The 22157-nt window shown below is 31.0% G+C and overlaps 1 protein-coding gene and 1 long non-coding RNA gene across 15 annotated transcripts; one reads left to right on the top strand and one right to left on the bottom strand.

Annotated features, from left to right (window-relative positions):
* Positions 1-5002: 5002 nt before the first annotated feature.
* LOC112277385 (inactive poly [ADP-ribose] polymerase RCD1) lies at positions 5003-8902 on the bottom strand. Its single transcript, XM_024509600.3, has 4 exons — positions 6994-8902; positions 6476-6806; positions 6011-6178; positions 5003-5886 (listed from the first exon to the last, which is right to left on the bottom strand). The coding sequence occupies exons 1-4, from the start codon at positions 8376-8378 to the stop codon at positions 5752-5754; spliced, it is 2019 nt and encodes a 672-aa protein (XP_024365368.1). The 5' UTR covers positions 8379-8902; the 3' UTR covers positions 5003-5751.
* Positions 8903-11293: 2391 nt separating this feature from the next.
* LOC149986280 (uncharacterized) lies at positions 11294-14388 on the top strand. Of its 14 annotated transcripts, none has more exons than XR_016501047.1 (4): positions 11294-11618; positions 12800-12921; positions 13679-13837; positions 14199-14388. It is a non-coding gene; the product is annotated as an uncharacterized LOC149986280 (long non-coding RNA). The 14 variants fall into 14 exon arrangements; XR_016501045.1 differs by having other exon boundaries at positions 11306-11776; XR_016501040.1 differs by having other exon boundaries at positions 11306-11861; positions 12127-12921.
* The last annotated feature ends 7769 nt before the right edge of the window (positions 14389-22157 follow it).

Below are 22157 nucleotides of genomic sequence, written 5' to 3'. Positions count from 1 at the left end.
GAAGCAAATGACAAGCTCTACTTGATAGCTTTCTATTCCAAGAAGTTTTCAATAGCCAACATTAATCACAAAATCTACAACAAAGAGCTTTTTGTAATTGTGGATTCATTTTAAGAATGACATCATTATTTAGAAGGTTCTTCTTATCTAATTATCATATATACAGATCATAAGAATCTTAAGTATTTTATAGCAATATATGTTTTGAATCATTGCCAAGCTGGTTAAATCATGTTTTTATTAAAATTTGATTTTAAGATTTTATATTGATTCAAAAAACAATGAGGTTTGTTGAATGTCATTTCTAGATATTTTTATCTTATACCAAATGAAAGAGATACAAATTTTCATCAATAAATTTTTTTCTTCTTGAAATTAAAGTATTTTTAGCTTCAAGCAATGAAATCAATATTTACTATTGATTTAATATTTGTTAAGGAAATTAAGTTGAATACATTGTTGAATAGATATTAGTTTGTTTTTATGAGATATTGGTAAATTAATCTAAGAGTCCATAAAGTAGTCAGTTCAGGAAGATAGATGGTTAACTTAATGATTAAAAGTGGTTAATTACAGGATTATTGTTAGAATCTAGGAATAGGGATTAAGTATAGAGGAGTTGTAGAAGTTAGTATGAGTGCCAGACTGTGATAGTCATGAGCTGGGAAAAGCTTGGTTCTACCTCTTTGTTTCTTTGTCGTTGAAATGTAATGACTAGTTTTTGAATACTGAGAAGTGAGTTTGTGAAATAAATCAAAGATTGATTTTTGAGTTATTAATTATGTAATTGGAATACTAAGTGATTGAATTATATGAGGAGTTATTGGAAGATTATGATTGTTGTTTATTGAGAGTTGTGTGTGTTTAGACAGAAGAAGTCTGTGATTATAGAAATTATGTGAATTCAGATATATTAGAATGAAGTCTGTTATTTTTGGTGTTGAATGGAAATTATGTATTTTGAGCGGTCTTTTGAGAGTGCAGGGTTGTACACTGTTGTTATCAATTGATGAAGGAGTATTGTTACTCGGAGAAAGCATTGTAGTATTTCTTGGTGTTTCAGTGGTTCAAAATTTGGTTAATCGTGTGACCCTAACAAGTAAAACTCATGCATTTAGTCTTTCCCTGTGTTTGAAGTCCCCTATGTAGGTTTATTTTGAAAAGAATTATAGAATAAGTGAAACGACAATCACATATATCCTCTAATCTTCTTGTATATGATATTAAGAATAATTCTTCTAAATCTTATAATACTTTAATTAAGTTTTTATTAGCTTTTTATTAAAATTATTTTATTCAATTTCTTGTTTGATTTCTTATATAATGTATCTATAATAGTTTATCAAGACAATCTTCTTATCAATACCAGAATTTGATCCTTCTTGATAGAAAGTGGATTATCTTTTTTCTTAAAGGTACCTAAGTACTTTAAAAATTGTAATGTATCTTCTTTTAAAGTGATATTATTAATTATTTTAAATATTATTTTTAACGTCGCTAGATAGCTCTTAGTTAGATTGTATATATGGAGTCAAGACTGAAGCCTTATTCACATTTTTCAATAATTTTGTAGTCTTTAGTCTTGTTTAAAAACTTTCTAGTATTCTTGTCTTTGATAATAATTATTCTAATTTAGTATTATATCATCTTTGAGTGATTATCTAGTCTTTTTGACTGATATAAGAGTATCTTGATCTTTAAGATTCTTGTCTTTAACAAATAGAAATAAACGTAAATATATATTTTTTTATTTTAATCTTTTATACTTATTTTTGAATATAAAGTATTGTTGATATATATATATTAAGAATATTCTTTAGAAAAATATTAAAATATTATAATTGTCGATGTGTGTTAAATATTAAATGAAGAATTGTACATTAGATTAAATGTTGAAATGAATAGAAATATAAATTTGGCTTTTATAAATTTAGATTTTAAATGAATTAGTATGGAGCATTTCTTGCAATAGAAGTTTGCTTTTTAAATATTTAATTTTTTATTACAATCAATTGATTGGTTTGATTTTTGCATATATATTTAATATAATAGAGCAAGCAAAATATATTTTAATAATTATATTTGATTTCTATTTTATTATGGTAATCAAAATATAAAAAAAATAAAAAAATATATATATATATATATATATATATTTTATATAAAATCAAAAATATTTAGATGTATCTATATGTAGTAAATTTATTTATTATAAATCATAGAAATATTTTTAACTTTTGAGATGAGAAAAAGCATTTTAAGATTTCATTACAAAACTTATGAATTTGAATTACCTACAAGATTTATTATAAGATATATTTTTAACTTTCTTAATTGTAGATTTACTTTGAAGAGTTTTATAGTTAATGTTTTGTTTATTTAAGCTGTGAAAGATATCTTTCACATAATGGCTACATTAGATTTTAAAAGAAGAATTTGATATGTGATTTAAAATATATCTAAAGTTTGAAAATTTGATTAGTAAATATTATGGTTGATGAACTTGTGACCAAAGTCTTTGATATTGGATGTGTGTGTGTTACCTTTTTTATAGATAGATATCAATTCAAATTTACTTAGAGTTTGTTTTGTTGATAAGTCATGAAAACAATGCATTATGTTTTGGCATATAAAAAGATATTCCAGATTGAAGTTATGAAAAATGATAATAATTATAATTCTGCAATTATTTTATAATAATATAAAAATAATCTACCTTAAAATGTTTTGTTATTATGTTACTAAAATCATAATTATGTAAATTCCTGCAATTTGTGTGTGCATGGATGTATGTTTATGTATATGTATATTCACATGTGTGTTTTGTGTTCAAAAGTTTTATGTTTATGAATACTTTTTTTAGCATAATGGTAAAATAAAGTTTCAAATCTATTTAAGGTTTGTGAAATGTTGCAATCCTTTGTTCATAGCAAAAGAAAAATGATGCACAAATTTTACTGTATGAGATAAATCACTTTAAGAACACCAAGTTAATTTATTCCAAACCATTTGATTATTCTTCTTCATAAAATCATCCCATTCTGCTTCACAATGTAGTATTCTCTCACACAGCTACTTTATCTTCTATTGGCATGCAAACATTGTAAATAAAAGGTTGAGAACTTCAAAAAAGGAATAAGAGTGGTTTTGGTTTTGTGGGGCTGTTTTTTATTATTATTATTATTGTGTTTTTTTTTTTTTTTTTTTTTTTTTTTTTGTAAGGGGACGGGGGATATGTGTGAAGTTCTTCTATTGGAGCTTTGGGTGGGAAGGAGGGAGGGGTGACCTGGCATCTTGATTGAGCCAGATGTGTACCATCCACGTGTGCCTCCACCCTAGCTGCCCAGCCTGGGACCCGGGCAACTTGTTTTTTTTAATTCCCTCGATCAGGCTGCCCGGCCTCTGCCTCATTCAGCCCTCCCTACAACACAATAATCTGGCATGATTGGCGCTTTTAAGTGCAGGAAAAAGCATTGGCCATGAACATGCCACGTCAGACTATCTCTTCCCGTCCCAATTCAACAGAATTATTACACAAGTTGGGTCCATATATGGTCCTTTTCATGAAAAATATATAGAGATAGATAGAGAAAAAATAAAAGAAAATAAAATAAAATTAAAGGTGTGACGTGGAATGGATGATGATTCTCTTTTCTCACTCTTCCATGAACCATTAGAATTGGGTTGATGGCAAGAGAATGGGGCGAGATTATAATGTTCCTTGTTTCTTACAACATACATCATCGTCACACTTCCTTGATAAATGTTGGTGCTTTCAACAACCACAAGAAAATGAACGTATGTACGTGTGTATTTATGTATGATTTTTTATAATTTTTAATTGACAATTGCTACTTTGTTTGTATGGATGTTTCAATAAATTTAACATGGAATTTGTAATTATGCAAGGAATTAAAAAATAAAAATAAATTAGGGATTACATTTGGTTTTTATAAGAATGGATGCCATTTAACACCACATGATTACATTGGTATTGATAAGCATCATTTTAGAGAAAAGTCAAATAATCGAATCAAAAGAGTTAGCATTTATTTGTGTGACACTTGTGCAACTTTGCCTTCAGTTTTGATTGCTGTAGAATATGATGTTCAATTTTGGGTGGCAACACTATACTCTATAAGATTTTGTTAACAAATTATATGCAAGTTTTTACCAGAATCAATGTTCAGTGTTTTAGCAGAGAATGTACATAATCGCACATGTACATGTTTAATCCATTAAAAACCAATATTGCAAATTTTATTTAATTGCTGGTGGCCATTGTTTACAACTCATTGAAGATATGATTCATAATTTCAAATAATTTAAGATAGATTCCATTTGTTGTTTGTTTTTGGTTTGTAGCGCATTGGTTTATGATTGAATGAGCTTTCCATCTTCAGAATCAAACGTACAGATACAGTAAGTTTCCCTTTTGTTAAATTATTTAAGCTTCTTTGGCTTCAGCATTGTGTCATGACCGTGAGTCTACCAAAGCAACATTGTGGAGACTCCGTCACCACCTGAGCCAATCTGAAGTACTGTACACAACAAGGCCATCATCCTTCTTGCGTCTCAAGTGTGAAATTATGAAGAGCTGTCCTCCAGGTCAAGCTACAGCCTAGCTTCTGAGTCACTAGTAGTTGTGGCGTTTCTATCCATACGTTGCCACTCCAAATACAGGATTTTGAAAACAGATACCTGTTCTAAACTTGTCATAAGTAACCTCCACAGCAGGATTATCTAGGAAGTCCAGCTCATGTCTCACCACATCAATATTGGTGCAGCACCCTCTTTCTGATGGTCACTAAATCCACAACAAGATTCAAAGCAGATCCACCTCATGCACATTGATCAAGCTTTGTAGAACCTACAGAAGCTAGGAAAAGAATGACAGCATCGAAGAATCAGCTCATGCAAAGCAATAGATCCGAAAACCTCATGGAAAATTCAAGTTTTGAACACGTCATGGTGCTTCTGTATAAGAGCAAGTGGATCTGTATAAGCAAATGTAAAATATGTATGTTCTGACATTTATTATACAGAGTATCGATGCTCACGCATAATACACGAGCAAATCAACCTCCCGCATCAGAAGCGAGGAAGGAAGTTATGATTCTCTCATCTATAGCGATCTGTACTCAATGGCCTCTGACTTTTACCCACATATCGACGAAGTTGTCTGGAATAAGGGTTGATAAGTCAACCCTGTTATTGTAAAGAATCTGCACGAGCTTCTTCTGTTGAGAGATACTCCATACTACTTGGAGTGCAAAAGGAAAAATATCTAAAGGAGTTGGTCATTCTTAGCCCTTCAAACGCAACACTTCTAAAACACAGCCCAAAGATATCAAAAACCGAGTTAAAGCACATGACTATCCTGTAACCTCCTCCTGTAACGAGGATTTCACCCATGCTACACATATGAGTTCAAATATGTGAGGTAAGGGTGACATCTGACGAAAAAGAAACATAATCCCATAAACACCGTGTCCTTCGAAATCGTACTTAAGCTGCTGTGCTTTGTCAAGGACACAATTCGGGTTGTAGACCAAGTACTCAAAGTCATCAACTCCCGCATGGATTTGGACAGAAGAGCAAAGCGTTGAGGATAAAAGCTACACTGGTGGCAGATTCTCATTTGCAAACTAGTCATTTGAAATTCTTAGCTGCAATTGAAAATCATCGGCTCTATAGCTGAATCCATTCCAAAAAGACCTTCAGTTTAAAGCTTGCCTCCCAATGAATCCCTCATTGGGCGTTGACACCCGAGGTCGCTTGGCCTCCCTGAAATCCTCGGCACATTTGTATTGCGTGAATTAGGCGGTCCCTCCCTACCATCTTCTGTATCTCCTTAACAAGCATTTCGCGAGACATTTCACCGGCCTGCAAAAGCGCCACAAAAACACATGAGAAGTAATTCTTATTAAAAAAAACGCGACCCGATAGGTTACACGCACAAATTGGACTGAACGTTGATTCGTACTCGAATTGAACACAAAGTTATTACCTCAAATTTGGCGTGACAATTCTTCAGTTCAAGACGTTGCTCTGAAGTTAGAAACAGTTGAAGAAGGGGAAGCAGAAGAGGAAAGCGAATGAAGGCTGATTTTGGACCCTGCCCAGGATTCATACATGCATATGTTTTGTTGTGCAGAGCCTCAACCACTCCACATGCCTGCAGCGTACAGATTAATCAGTGCAAGAAAACCTCAAAAACAAAACAAAAACAAACAAACAAAAACAAACAAATGAAAGAAGAAAAAAAAGACAATATATAGAACGTAGTCCTCAAGACAAGCTCCCGTGATAGGATTGAAGCCATCTTAACACGAGACACGGGGCAGCAAGGACAGGAAAACAAAATCTACATGCAGCATATGCTTCAAAACAAAACGACAGCTGTTCTATCCAAGCTTAGCAGGCCTAGTGCAAGGATTACGAATCCAGAAATCAACGCTTAATTCAGACAGACCTTTTTAATAGTGAAGGAACGCTTTGCGGGGAGCTGGTGATATGCCGTCGAAGAACCCTTCTGCTTGCCACATAATCCCGCGATCATTCGATGCCATTTTGGCGGCAACTTGAAACTGACCACATAGAGAGGCAATATATGAGTATTCATATGAGTAGACCAAACAATCAGCCTCTTCGGCGAGTTGATGTCATCTACTCCCGTGTCAAAATGCTCGGTACTCGGGTGAAATTGTTCAGATCCAGGCTTGACGACTTCGGAAGCCCCTGCAATTACTTGACATAACACGACGTGCTGCTCCCCATTCTCGTCGTTATCTGCATATAACGCACTGCAACACATATAAACAACATTCAATAAGTGGCCCAAAGGAAAACTACACTACGCTTTTCGTGACAATAAATTCTCACAGGCGTTCCAAACCATTTCGAAGGAAAGACCTCAACTAGTTCTAATTCCCTTTCCTAATATGGATATCGACCTGCTTATCATTACGAATCGTTTAATGGTGTGCTGACCTAACGAACGCCTGATTCTCTACGGCAAGGTAAACACCAACACCATATGTAGAACCGTTCTTTGATGTCTTTGGCTGTCCGAAACCATGAAGAAAAATCCCTTCCACTGCCTTCTTAGAAGTTCCATGCCATCCGAACCGCAAATTTGCATTCCCACGAGTCTTTTCAACCAATGCTGTCTGTCTTACAAACGCTTCCTGTCGTGCCGCAGCTCCCGCACTTGTGTCACGATGAATTCCAGTGATTATCGTATCACTAGCAACCCTTCCGATTCCATGCATAAATTTTTTTTCCACGATCTCATATTCACTGTCTCCCTTTTTCAATGGAACAAGCCTCTGTGATGAAAAGCCAGACGTATTTTCAACATCCGGAGGCTTGCCTATCATTCCCAATCCAATCAATCCCACTCCTTTCACAAAAAACTTTGAATCCATCGGATCCGCTTCCCAATTTGAGCTAACGAGACCTCCTAACCTATGCTGGGTAAGGTCATCATCACTAAAGGCGTGATTAGAATCACGTGAAGTGTCGTCCACTGAAAGTGCAGGAGGAGCGTGGTCAGTTCTAGTCCACAATGGAACCGATTCACAACCCAGACCCCCATTTGTCTCTAACATTAAACTTGAAAGCGAGTCCGCAGCACCGTCTCGCCACTTTCCATGATATCGATTCACCTGATTGTCACATCTCGAAACACCCGGTTCCTCTCTTGATCCGCAGGGACCAGCAGTAGGATTTGCAGGGAGCTTAATCACCCAATCATCGTTAATCCATGCTAACGACCGAATGTAACCTGTTCGTTTGTTCTCCTGCACCATCTCTAGAAAATTCAGCATATAAACGCGGTTTTGTACAGTGATTTCACACGTTGAATGTCCTGCCTGAAACGAATTCCACGCAGCGGCATTTGCTTCCGCAGAAAACTCCACCCAATTTCCTTTCTCAAAGTACATGAACTGCACAGGCTCGCCACTGCTCTCCATCTCCTCTCGTTCTGCGCGATCATCTCGCACAGTGCCCCCAAGTTCCAAATCCTCGAGTATCGCATCAAAGTGAGTCCACCCTGTCCCCAATTCACCGGTTCGATGAACTGCCTGGACAATCCTGCCGTGCAGACAGTTTGTTGCCCTAAAACCAGACTCAAAGCGTGTCCCTGCACCATCCTTCGTCCTTGGGCGTTTGCCGATCCTCCAGACCCTAGCGCCTCCGCCAGAACGATCAACACTGCACTCATTCCGACCTGGAACAGCAACACTCCAACAATTTCTCCATTTACGCTTCCCTGCCAATTCACAACCAAACAGAGGAGGTACAACGGAAGAACAAGTCGAACCAACAGTTTCATCCTCATGTCGGCAATTTCCATTTCCGACGCCATCCATTCTCCACCCACGACCCAAACTCTGTGACTTCTCTCACCGACACCCCCAACACGACGCCCCTCTCTCTCGACCAAAATTGGAGGCCCGTCCTTCAGCTCAAATTCACAACGCATTAATCGCGCACCCTGACTCTAACACCGAGAAAACTCATCACCAAGAGAGATTCGCAAAATGCTTCCACTATTTCAGTGCTTCACACAATCCCACAGAAACTCAAAATGTTGTTCTCAATCAATCGATTTATAGACACGACATACAGAGAAGTGCATTCATGGGCAAGTCATACTCATCGAGAGAACGAGACATTAATACGAGAAATTTGTGTGGCAACAGCAAAGTGGAGCGCAAGGATCTGAACCGAACATTTGCCGTGCCGCTTCAGTTTCAGCAGAACGCATTCTCAACCTTACTACAATCTGTCGAGCACACGCTGTGAAGGTCACGGTCACGGAAACCCGTCCACGGCCACGGAAAAGGATCCGCCAATTGCCTTGCACTCCAAGGCAGCTTGGGATTCCGCCCGCCACAGGAAAACTTCCTAGCTCGTTCCTTCGTCATACCATATACCCAGCCAGGGGAGGCGGGAAACTTCCGCGCGCTTTTCCCTCTTTTCCACATATCCCCCGCCTATAAAATTCTCTCATGAATATGCGCGCGCCTTTTGGTGATGTTGGCCTGCTGACGTGACGAGGGGCAGGGGGAGGAAAATAAAAGTATACTTTATAAGTACCTCACTGTAGGAAGCCATTGTGGTATTTAAACATTTGTGATTTAAATGTAAATCCTTTTGAATCCATGTCAACTTGTGAAAATAGCGAGTTAATTTGAGTTTTTCTCAATTGCATAGCTTGAAGTTGTGTCGAATTTTATAATAAAATTGTCTCAGGGACCCACATATGTTTTTACGATTGTTTTGATGATTTAAGGGTACTTTGTGTGGATTATATACAAAATCACCTCAAATAATTGTAATTATGTGCCTTATAATTTGAACTAAACATTCTTAAAGTAAGGTTTTGCTTTAATATTTTTTTTAATGCATAGTCAAGAAGAATTTAGAAGCTTGATTATCAAGCTTCGAGTACCTTAGCCAATATGTTTCATAAACACATATAATAGAATATTATACTTGTAAGATTTTAATTATAGAAATAAAAAAGTTTGAATTACAAGTTCCAGGAACTTACAATTAATATCCATAATCAAAATTTCTATTCATTTTTCAAATAATTAATAGGAAACTTATAAGTAGTATGAGAATTTCTTTAAAAACTATCCATGCATTTGAACAATACAAATTAGCATGGAAAGTTTAAAAACCAAGTACAACATTATTTTAAGTTTTTCGTATTTTTTATTTTCTTTCTAAAGTCTTCTTTGCAATTTTTGTGTTTAAACATACATATTCAATATGATATGATGTTTTGAACTAAAAAAGTTCACATTAGATCTTTTATAATCTCTTTTTATGCTTTTATAAATTTTGTTATAAAAAAATCGAGGTGATTTTGATGATATTTATAAGAAGACTAATGTTAAAGAAAATCAAAGTTAAGTGCTATTGAACAATAAAATTACAATTATACATGCAGTGAAAAAAAAAAAAAACATTGTATCGACCCATTTCTGATTTCTAGTAACTAATAACTCTGCCATGGTTGAGATAGCGAGAGTATAGAGAGATATATATTATGTGAAAAATCAAATTAAAAAAGAAGTCATGATGTATCACTATTTAATAAATAATCAACCATATTATATGTTGCAGTCCTCAAATTTTAACAATAATTTCGGAAAGATTATATTTGCATCACATGTGCTTTACAAATCAAAAATAGACATTTAGAAAACATACTCTATAAACTATATATATTAAAAATTCATAAAGCAAAGATTACACATAATTCTTGATCTACTATATATATATATATATATATATATATTTGTATTTGTATGTATTGGTACTTTTTGTCAACAACTCTATGAAGAAACATTTGTTAAATTATATGAATTGGCTTTCATGAAGTATTTCTGCAATCAACAAAATGATTAGAAATTAATAGCATTGCGTAAGGCTTGTGAGATTTGGATGAAATTTTTTTAGAAAATGTAGACTTTATTAATAAAAAATTCAAAACAAACTTCATTGTACTTATATCTATAGATAAGAAATAACATGCCACAATAAAAATGGTGGCCATTTAAAATAAGTCTTAACATTCGTCAAAAAAGGTGAGCTGCAACAATTTTCAATTCTTTCGATTAGATGAAATCAATAGCCTCACATTTTTTATTATTTATTTTCTTTTCTTTTCTTTCATATGACATAAATAGAATAGTGGAATTATATGATATGGTTAACCACAAAGTTTAAAAGACTATGGTTCAAAATTCTTAGTACTAAAGATATGTAGTTGGTAAAAAAAACAAAAAAAACAAAAAAAACAAAAACAAAAAAAAAACAAAAAACCCTTCTTTTCTTTTAGAAGCCTTGGCTTTTAAAAGCCATGAAAAGGACCAAATCATTTTTGAATCGCTTCTTTTAAGCAATTTTTAGCATTTCTTTGTTATTTATTTTAAACTAAAACCACCTCTTTGGGTGGGTCCAATGTTTTTGCATTGCATTGCATTGCATTGAATGAATGGTCTTCCAAGTATAAAGTCCCTCTCATTCTAGTTGATCAGCATCATACATGAATCTGAGAAATCTTAATGCAATTCTATCCAACTTAATATTATTATACTTTTTCTGTAAGAATAAAATCTAAAATGAACATTCCCCTCTCTTTTAAACACGTCCTCCAAGGTTGAGCTCACTCACATTCCTTCGTCGCTGCACTATAAAGCCTTTATCGTCGTTGTCACAACGATGATGACGACGACCACCACCACAATTAGTGACGACGATGATGGTTCGTTCAGACGATAGCAATTGCGTCCGACGATGAGGACGATAAGTTTTTGGACTGACGACAATCTGGTGCGACGACGACAAGACAAAATGGCGACGAAGATTTGGCACAATTTTTAAGGACAATGGCAGATTGCGAGCTTTGGCGACGGAGGGCAATGGCGATGGCGATGGCGATGATCGAAACAGATTTCGAGGCTGAGTTGGAGGCTCTGGTGGTGTCGATGATGAAGACGACGACGACGACGACGCAGGAGGATCTATGGGTCACGAGCTGCGCGGTGACAGTGTTTGTTTTGTTGTAGGGGGCTCGAATTCTGTCGTAACAGGTGGTTGTGGAGAAGAATTTCAAGTTGTTTGTTCAAGTTGTGAGTGAGTGAGTGAGTGAGTCCATGGTTACCTATCAACAAGCGTGTTGACATTCTGTGTTCGCCGACGCTCGTTGGCTCGTTTTTTGTGAGGCGGCACTTGGGGTACAAACGTGTAGGTGTGGAGCTTTTATCCTTTCTTCTTGCAATTCCGCGTGGATGGCCGAGTTTTTCACATACTTTTACCACCGAGAGTAAGAATTGGTGTGTGTGTGTGTGTGTATATATATGTTTTCAAATTTTGTCTTGCTTTTCGAAGCCATCGTTAAAGTTTTTGATGCTAATGAAACAACCTGCTTCAGATTGAGCGACCTGTGCGCCTTCCGTTGTGGCAATTTAGAGTTTTGAGAGATGGGTTATCAGTGCAGTTATGTTTGAGGGAATGCTGTTCGTCTTGATGGTTAGCGTTTCGATGATTTGGATGTGGAAGAGTGTATATGATTTGCCCTTCTTGGATGGCTGTTTTTAGGGTAACGTGGAGAGGTATACTGAAGCAGAGTGGGCACATCCTTGTACTTCTGTATCAGTGAGGAATGGTTGGATTCCTTACAGTTAGTTCGAAGATTATGATGCCCAAAGGATTGACGAATTTGGTCTGGGCTTTTATGTGAACTTACTCGATGCAGCCTTCGGGTTACTTCAGGAGCAGAAGATGAATTTGAAGTAGTAGGGCCTGCTAGCTACGTAGACGAGGGTGACAATGCTGAGATACAATTGTTCCAGTGGTTTCAGTAATATTGCGTATCTTGTTGCCCTTGCCCATACTAGGAATGATTTCCCCTACAGCCCTAACTGTCGCAATTGCTTTTATAAAGTGATTACCATCACACTTGGATTTCCTTCTAACTTTACTTTTGGGCCTCTAATTAGAATGTCGTAAAACATTGTCGATTTGACTGTGAGGAGTTCTCATTGTCGGTGACGTTGCTGGTAGAGTTTCTTTTCGAATTTGCTTTCAATTGCTTGTGTGACGTATGTGTATGCAGGACCTAAAAAGAATCATGTTTTTGTACGTGGAGTTTTTGTAGTTGACAGATTTTACTCATGTTGGCTCGTGCAAATTGTTGAGGAATGCACTATTCTGATGTGGGCTTTTTCATCCTATTTGATGTGGTCTTGTCTAATTTATTTCTTACTTGCAGGGCATCACAGCAGTGTTGAATTCTCAGTGCAAAAACAAGAAGGTGAACTGGGCAGTCAACGGCCAATGAATTGATGAAATGACTTGGCAGAAGGGTTTCCAAGCGGTCGATATGCTAAGCAGGTAATCTTCATTGCATGATAATGCACTCTTTGATGTCACGACTTTTTGAAAGATACTAAAGCCTTAAACAGTTGAAGGTCCACATCGTCTGCTGCAAAATTACCATTACCTTTACCAAACAGGCACCAATGGTCTGGTTTAAGCTCCATCTTGTGTCTTTGGCCATTTTCATTGGAATCAGGATGTGAGTCTTCCACAAGCCTACGTTTATTTCACCGTTCCGGTTCGGATGGATGCTCTGCCTATCCTTATTATTGGAGGATAGTTGGAATATATTGAGTTCTGAACCAAAAAACGAGTATGGAGGGTTCAATATTAAATTATGTTCTGTTGACCAGGACATGGAGTTTTACTAGCTACAAGCCTCCTTTTGAGAGCCTAGTTAACCTACCAATTTAAGTGTCTGTGGTAGATTTACAGATTTCAAATCTGCGCCCTCCTTAGCAGCCGAAAAACCATCTTGTTGATTGGATATGGCTAATAGATCAGTCTTAGTGTAAGCAACTTAGGACCTCTTTGGGATGGTTGAGGAGGGTAAATACAAAAGTCTTTCAACCTACTCTGTTCAGTTTGTTTGCAATCATGGGTGCAAGCTGGTAATCAGGCTTTACCAGCTTGCAATATCATTAGCAGTTCATTGTGAACCGTAAATTTCGCTTTGTGACGTCAAAGGAAGATTTCACTTCTTTGGGTGTATGACCTAGTGTTAATAACCAACGTCAGAGAAACTTGCTTGGCTATTGGAATTGTGTGCAAGGGGAGGAAGTGCGAACGACAGCGAAATCCTCATCAGATTAGACAAAGCCCTTATAGACAAGTCATGCCAGTGGAATCAGCGTACCCTTTCTCAGGGCTGGTGAACTTCCTGCATGCTGTATAAGAAGCTGCCATATAGTTACATCACAAAAAAGCCGTAGTAAAATTTTCTTTAACCGTCTGTTGTCTGTTCCATGGATTCGTAATGCTGATATGGGATTCATTTAGCTGATGGTTTATGGGTGCTATTGCTGGTACATGTGCAAATTCTTTGTGGAAGGCTGTTGGTGTTATTTTCACTATCCACCAGCTGATACGGATCACTGGGACAATACCAACAACGAGATCTGTTATGAAGGCATTCTGATCAATTGTCCCTAGATGCATTTTCATGTTAGTTTTAATCTCTGAGAGTAAAATAAATTAACGGTTTTGTTTCTGATGAATGCTATGTCTATTTGTTCAGTGTTGTACAGGTTTACTGATGTAAATATTCACTCTATCACGTCGTCTTTCTACAGGCCGACGGAGGTGCTCATTCCAGGACTGTCCTACCATCCTCTTTTTACCAATAAGACTCAATCACATGACAACTTGCTGGTAAGATTTAATTTTGCCTCACTTTTCATGGTTATCAGCTGACGGCTGCTACATACACGTGTTCAATAAATAAAGTCACCTCACCAACCAGTTGGTGGTCTATTGTCAAAATATATGTGTATATAACCTTCAATTATCCGAAACTTTTGGTGTCACACATTTGTTTCGATTCAAGCACGTCCTTCCAACCGTCAACTGTTTTTGACCTAAATAATATCTGCCATCATCTTCCACGGTCCGTATTTCTTCTCACTGGTCTTGGACTTTTTATTGCCTTGGCCCTCAAGCTTCTGTAACTTTAGTACATGCCGCACTTTATAACCTGCCACTTTCAGCTCCATGTGCAAGGCAATAGTGGTCAACCAATTCATTCTGCAGAAGTCTGTTTGGATTTGCTCAAACTTTTGCGGTTGCCTTGCAGTTGAGGTAATCGCAACTTCGTGCGAAGTGAGTTCTTTTGAATCATTCTACATTTATTCATCAGTGGTCGTAACGCTCATGTTAATCTCTTGCTTTGGATGCAAGTACTCTTTAACTAATTACACAAATGGCTTCTGAGAATGTTGATGCTGGCGTTCCGAAAGGTTAGAGAACCAACCAGCTATATTATATACTAAATATGGAATTTAACAAAGTAAAGTCATGTGGGATGAGTTTTGAACACGTTGGAATGTGAAAATAGTATAATACTTATTAAAAAGTGCAATGCAAGATAAGTATGTTTTAATACTTCTTAAAAATATACTGCCAAAACATTTAAAGGTAATTTCATATGTTTTTTAAGTTTACCTTTGCATTATAACTATTGAAAACATGTAAATTATATATTTTTTGTAAGAAATATTTTTAATCTCAAATATCAGATGTCCATTAAAAGCTTGAAATATTTGATCATGTCTTGTGTAACTATTTGAATTTACCTGATTATGAAATATTTAAAATGTAGTACAAGTGTGCCTTGGTCATTTTATATCTCTTAACTGATATTTCCTGCTTGTATGATAATATTTGATAGAATAGAGTTCATTCCTAATTTATAAATTTATATCCCTCAATTAATATTTTTTGCAAAATTCATATACTTTTTCATCCACCAAGGTTATAAATTAAGTAAGATACATCTGAACATGTGTAGATTACTTTGTAAGTACTAGATAAATCATTTATAAATATAAGCCTTTATTTATATTTAAATTGATGTTATAAATAAAATAAAATATGTTTGAGTTTTAATGGCAATTAATAAAATAATGGCTATGAATTTAGATTGTTTCATCTAGACAATATATTTAAAACGTGTTTTTTTAGAATTAAGTCTTGATGTTGAAAAACTTTTTAAAGAACAATTTTAAATACTAAAAGTTTCAAAAGCTTACGAGAAGAATATATATATATATATATATATATATATATATATAATATTACTAATTTAGTCTAAAGTCTATAAAACCTATAAATTATCTTATCTATTCTTTAAAAGAATAAAATAACATAGTTTAATTTCTTTTATTTTAATTTTAGATTAACTTATTATAATAATTCAAAGATATTAAAAACTTTACTATATAAGATATTAAATTGAAAAAATTGGTTATTTAATTCAATTTATATTAATAATAGTATTATAGATTATAATTGTATTTTTAATGCTATTATGTTGTATTTATAGTTAATTTTATTTAACTAGTTATTCTAAATTTACAATTGTTTTTACAATTTCTACAAAGATTGCATTTAATTTAATTTAGTTGTAGTTTGAATATACTAAAATAATTATTTTATCAATCATAAACGATCTTTTTATCACTTGGATTGTAAATACAAGTAGAATATATATTTTAGTCTATTATATAAAAAAATATAATACATATATGTATATGTATGTATATCTATAAATTGCAGTTGATATTTTTAATTTTGAAAATTGCATATCTTTATCTACAATCTTTCAAATTCCAATTAATTTCTTAAATCCAATCTTATTTTATTTTTAAAATTAAAATTGTTATTTTAAATTTATCTTATATAAAATTATAAATTGTGTCATAAATAAATAATACAGTAAATAGAATTAACTAGTCTTAAGAATTATTAACAAAAAATAGATTGATTATATAGGAAAATCTTTTAATCAACTTATGAAACTTTCTATATTACATAGAATATAAAATTTAAGAGATAATTTTAATAAAAATATATAGGATTTTTCAAATTAATTATTCTTTACATTTTTTTTTTTTTTTTTTTTTTTTTTTTTTTAATCATAAATTTTGACTTAATTTTCGAAAATAAATATCTTCAAGTACGCCAAAAAATTACATAAGATACAATAAATAGACTTACACTTCATGTTGATTTAATAGATTATTAATTGTTGATGGAAAGAATCACTAAAAATAATCTAATATATATATTAAATAGGAATTAAAATAAAAAGACAAACACCAAGAATTATTATTTATACTTCTTTGTATAAACATAATTTAGATTAAAAAGGTATAAAAATAAAAAAAGATGTAAATAATTTGGTGCACCAATTTATATATGATGCAATTTGACTTTATTATAAATAAGACATTTTTATAACTTAAAATATTTTAGAAGTTTTTTAATATAAAAAATGAATAAATTAAATATATATCATAGAATATTATGAAATAATAATATAGTATGATGTTAGAATAGGAATTTTTTAAATCAATATTAAAAATAGCTACTTTAGTATTGTATTGGTAGATGATTTAGCTTATATTACTTAAAATGATGCTCTACAGTGATGTTTATTTTAATGTGCCTTTAATAATATATTTAGTTTTTAATAATTAAACAAAGTTATGTGAGTATTAATTACTTAAAAATATTTGAATGCAGCTAAATTTAAAATAATTTTATAATAATTTATAATAGATGTATCAATATCAAAATTTAAGTTTTAAATTGTACTAAATATGCAAGTAATGTGAGTGAAGATTTTTAACATAGACTTTGTGGTCTTCAACATTCATGTTTAAAATTATATCTCCCATACAAAAAAAAAAGTACATTTTTCGTTATTAGATTAAAACAATTAATTTAAATTTAGATTTTATAAAGTAAATCAGTAGTTTTTCATGATTTTATAACTATGTAGATATGTTAATATATATTTTATTTAAAATTCAGAAATAATAATGGTTTAAAAAAATTACAATCAAATGCCTGTCTTTACATTAAATCAGTGGTAAGTGTTTATTTTCAATAACATTCCAAATCTTAGAGGTATTTTGAATTTAAGTCAATAATATATATTTTTATCAATTGGTTGATTTGAGATAGTATTTTGATGCTCAGATTTATTCAAATTAAACATAGTTTTTTGAAATTAGTTTACTTAAAACAAAGTATATAAAATATGGATCATGAAATAAAGAAGTGCAATGAAGCATCTTTATTTTGTCACTTTTTTGGTTGTCAAAAGTTATTTTTAATACATTTTTGATAGTTGAGAAGTAAATCAACTCACATCGAGAAATTTATAGTTTTTATTTATGATATATTCAAAGTTGTAAGTCTAGCCTATAGATCTTATAAAACCAATGAAGAATAGTAATAGAATTATTTAAAAATAAAAATGCTACAAAGTATATAATTAGTTTATAATAACAAAGTTCTTTTGTGATTACATCAATGGAATTTTGTCAATTGATCTTTAAATAATAAAATATATAATATCTAAAAAATATAATAAAATATGGTATTTTTAATTCCATTATATATGTATATATATTTTATAATATTTTATATTATTAGATTTAAAGGAATTGATGAACGTATTGATAGTCATTTCTTATTAATGCTTTCAAAGGATTTAAATAATTTTTATATTAATCATATAAAAATAATATTTTAAAAGAAAAATATTGATGTATAAACAATTTTTTTTTTTTAAGAATTTTGAAATTTTAAGTAGTAAATAATTAAATATTGTATAAGTTATAATAGTTAAGCCATAAAATATATGAAAGCCAACCATTTTTTTTATTGATAGTTCTAAAGAGACATATAAGACTTTGCAGAGATTATAACATTTCAATGGGTTTGATTTGATAATAAAGTTTTTTTTTGCAATTGGATCTTCTGATAGTGTATTATCATTGTTTAAAAAATTAAGTAGATAAATAAATAAATAAATAAATAAATAAATAAATAAATAAATAAATAAATAAAATTTATCCAATTTTTTTAAAGTATTTGTCCTTCATTTTATACAATTTATTAAAAATATTGATTAATTTAAATTAATAAAAAATATAAGGCCAATTATACATGATAATTCTTTTATAGTTAACAAATTGGCTTCTAAAGTGATTATTAAAATATTATGAAATATATAAAATTATAATATCATATATAAAATAAAAATGTTATGAATGTAAGATAATTCTTAGTATTTTTTTTTAAATAATTAAAGAAAATATGAGAATAGATATGCAAGTATTTTAAATTATTTTTATTTTGTATAAAATATATAAATTCTTATAATTTTTCAAAATATGTCCTTTGGAATGGCTGATGCAATATACAAAAATCTTAAAAAATAGATATTTTTTGAATTGGCATTTAATAATTGGCAATAACTATCTTAAATAATTTAGCTATAAAAACTATATGCATTGCCAAACAAGCATGGTCTTTAATAAGATAATTACTTAATCTATATGATTAAATTTTTATACATAAAAAAGTTAAATATTTATATTTTTTTTCGTTATCATGCCATTTATATTCTTTGTAGTAATCAAGCCTCAAAAATTAATAATTATTTTTAATAATCAATTTATTTATTTTTTATAATTTTAAATATAATTTTTTCTACCAAAAAAAATATTGAGGGATATAATTATTTCTATCACTTAATTGTTTAAAAATTTATGCAAGTTATTAATTCATTTACTTTTATAAAAGGTTAACATGCCTGTAATATTCTTTATAACATTTCTTTGATATTGAACTGAATCAATCTTTAAATAATATTATCCAAAGTTTTTTGAAGTAACTAAAAATTAATAAAACAATGAGCCAATTAAATTTGTTTTATACTAAAAATCATTCAAATTTTAGGCAACTATGGCTACTTTTGCATTGAGATCTAAAAAATTCTTTATTTTTTTGGTTTTTTATTGTATCTTATGTATGTAATAATAATTAAGAAGGTATTAAAATGTATTAAAAAAATTTAGCTCAAATTTAATAAAAAATGTCTTTTTACATAAATCTTGTACATAATATCTTTTAAAAATTAAAAGTATTGTTAAACAGTAATAGAATAATAAATTATTATATTAGAATGTGTAACATTCTATATGACTAGATGAACCTGCATTTTTGTTCCAGAAAGTGTGATTTAAATGAAGCTATTTTTGTAAGCCAAAGAATATTTTTCAAATTCAAATAGAATATAATACAAATAGAAAGAAATATAATATACAGTAGAACTTTTAGATATGAAGTAGAATAAGTAAATCCATGGTATTGTTATGGATAATATACAAAAAAAGTAGTAATTTAGTTGAAGAAATTACTTGTGAAAATATAATAAAAACATTAAATTATATCAAAATATCATAAAAGCATGTTAAGACATTCAAAGGTGTACTAAATTTAATAAATAAATAAATAAAAATATAAAATATAAAAAATAAATTACTAATATTTATCTAATTAATTTTTTTGGAAATAAAATATTCAATATGGAATTTAAATTGGCATTTCTAAGAAAAAGAATCTTAATAGAATAGGAAGAAGTGCATCAAGAGAGTGCTACATAAAGTTGACCATAGAAAAAAAAAAAAAAAAAAAAAAAAAGTTGTTGTAGATCCAAACCAACATGCTTCATTGATTGTCTTTGGGATTTATTTATTATTATTGCAAATTCAAGATAGATTGGAAATTGCTTTCTCTATAGAATAAATAGTAATTCTTTTGTTATAGAAGTTAATATAATCCATGGAATAAACACCAAATTTCCAACAAATTTTCCTCGAAGAATTCTTGCTTCAAGAACTCAATCTATTAGTTTTATAATTATTAATCGGATTCTATTGCAAAGTTATTAATAAAAAATAATATTTTTTAATAGTATCATCAGAGTTTCAATCTTAAGACAAAGCCTTGATTTAGGCATTCTAGATAGATTAAGCGACTTGATGAATTTGACTAAATAAACTTAGGCAATAAGTTTGTATTATTTTCAATCTAGCAAGTAAAAAATAGAAATATTAGTCAATAATAATGTAATTGTAAAGAATTCAAATGTACTACTATATATATATATATATATATATATATATGTCTGTGCATTCTATACCTAAAGAATCTAATTAGAAAACTCAATATCTGCTTGAAGTGCTTTTAAATTCAACCTCATATTTTTTTTAATATATGGATTTTTATTTAATGCTAAAGTATTGAATGTCAAAAAGATGTTGTTATAATTTTTTATTGAGTTTCTTTCACAATTTCTAATAATATTTGGCAAAAATCTCTACCAAAAACTATTATAGTTCCTCTAAATAGACAATTAATATCTTAAATGTCTCTAAAGGAATAATCAACTATCTCAAGATATTAACAATTTTGCATTTGAAGTTCATCCCAAACAATAAGTGAAGTTTGGCGGATAAACTCAGCATGGTCAAAATTCTTAATAATTGAACAAAAAGAGTCATAATTACAATCTAATAGAATTGTAAATGTTGAATGGACGGTTCTTCTTTTTTCAAGCAACAATGCAGTAATTCTTGATGATACAACACATGTGACAATCTTTTGCATCAACCAAACTTTAGTTGTCAAAATATTATAGATAAATATCTTATAAGTTCCTGTAAGTTTGTTTAGAAAAAAAATGCATCCATATTCTTCTATTATAGAAGCCATAATATTATCATATGCCTTTTTTTTTATCAAAGATTTAAGTATGGAACATATTGTTCCAAATTTGCTTCTAATTATTGAATATCTCATTTTTTTTAGCAATAAATTAATTTTATTAATTTTTGCATTCCAATTGTTTCTTAATAATGACATTGGAAGAAATTGTATAAGCATTCTATCAAAGTCTTGCAAAATCTTATCCAATAAAAAAAGTCCAAAATCCTTAATATGTTCCTCTATTGGATTATTAATTCTATATTCTCTTTACAAACGACATTGAGATTATTCAAGATTCTTTTTCAAAATCTTTTGTTTAGGTTTAATGGATTTAGTAGATTTTTGTATAATAGCAAAATAACAAATAATGTCTTCAATTGAGATCTAGTTTGTATTCTTAATGCCTCTTCCCAACATTGTTGTCACTTTCCATCATCTTCAAGCAATCCTAAAGTTGTACATGCACTTTTAAATGTTGGATGGAAAATTCCATAAATAGTCTTTAAATGCTCAAATAATTATGGACCTTTAATATGGATTAACAAAAGCCTCAAATAACATCTTTCTCTCAATTTAGGATTTATAAAATATAATCTTGTAATAAAAAATCCATATTTTTTTAACGTCCACATTCTTCTTGTCTTATGCCAAATAAAATATTATAGAAACTATTGATATATATATTGTCTTGTAAGTACAATTGTTGCAAGTGTATAAAAAATAAAGTTAATATTACTTTTTTCTTTCAATACAATTTAAAATTATAGTTGCCTTGTTATTTGGATCATATACTACTTGATGCATTCATAGAAGATGAATGGCCAAACAAACAACATTTAGCATTTTTTCATGGATCTGTATACCAAAAAGTCTCCAAATAGCATCTAAAGCTCTAATATATCTTACATCTAAATATTTTTTGATCTCGTCTTATTGGTTTTCAAATTACATTGTAATACTATCATAGC

Source organism: Physcomitrium patens, chromosome 25, assembly GCF_059467195.1.
Source record: "Physcomitrium patens ecotype Gransden chromosome 25, ASM5946719v1, whole genome shotgun sequence".
Lineage (NCBI taxonomy): Eukaryota > Viridiplantae > Streptophyta > Bryopsida > Funariales > Funariaceae > Physcomitrium > Physcomitrium patens.
The sequence above is the reverse complement of the archived record's forward strand: the minus strand, read 5'-3'. Positions and strand labels throughout refer to the sequence as shown.

Excerpts from the sequence above, each read along its gene's own strand:
- LOC112277385 (XM_024509600.3), bottom strand. The coding sequence starts at position 8,378 with ATGGATGGCGTCGGAAATGGAAATTGCCGACATGAGGATGAAACTGTT. Across the intron at positions 6,807-6,993 it reads GAGAATCAGGCGTTCGTTAG|TGCGTTATATGCAGATAACG; the intron begins GTCAGCACACCA and ends TATGTGTTGCAG. Across the intron at positions 5,887-6,010 it reads ATTGTCACGCCAAATTTGAG|GCCGGTGAAATGTCTCGCGA; the intron begins GTAATAACTTTG and ends GCGCTTTTGCAG.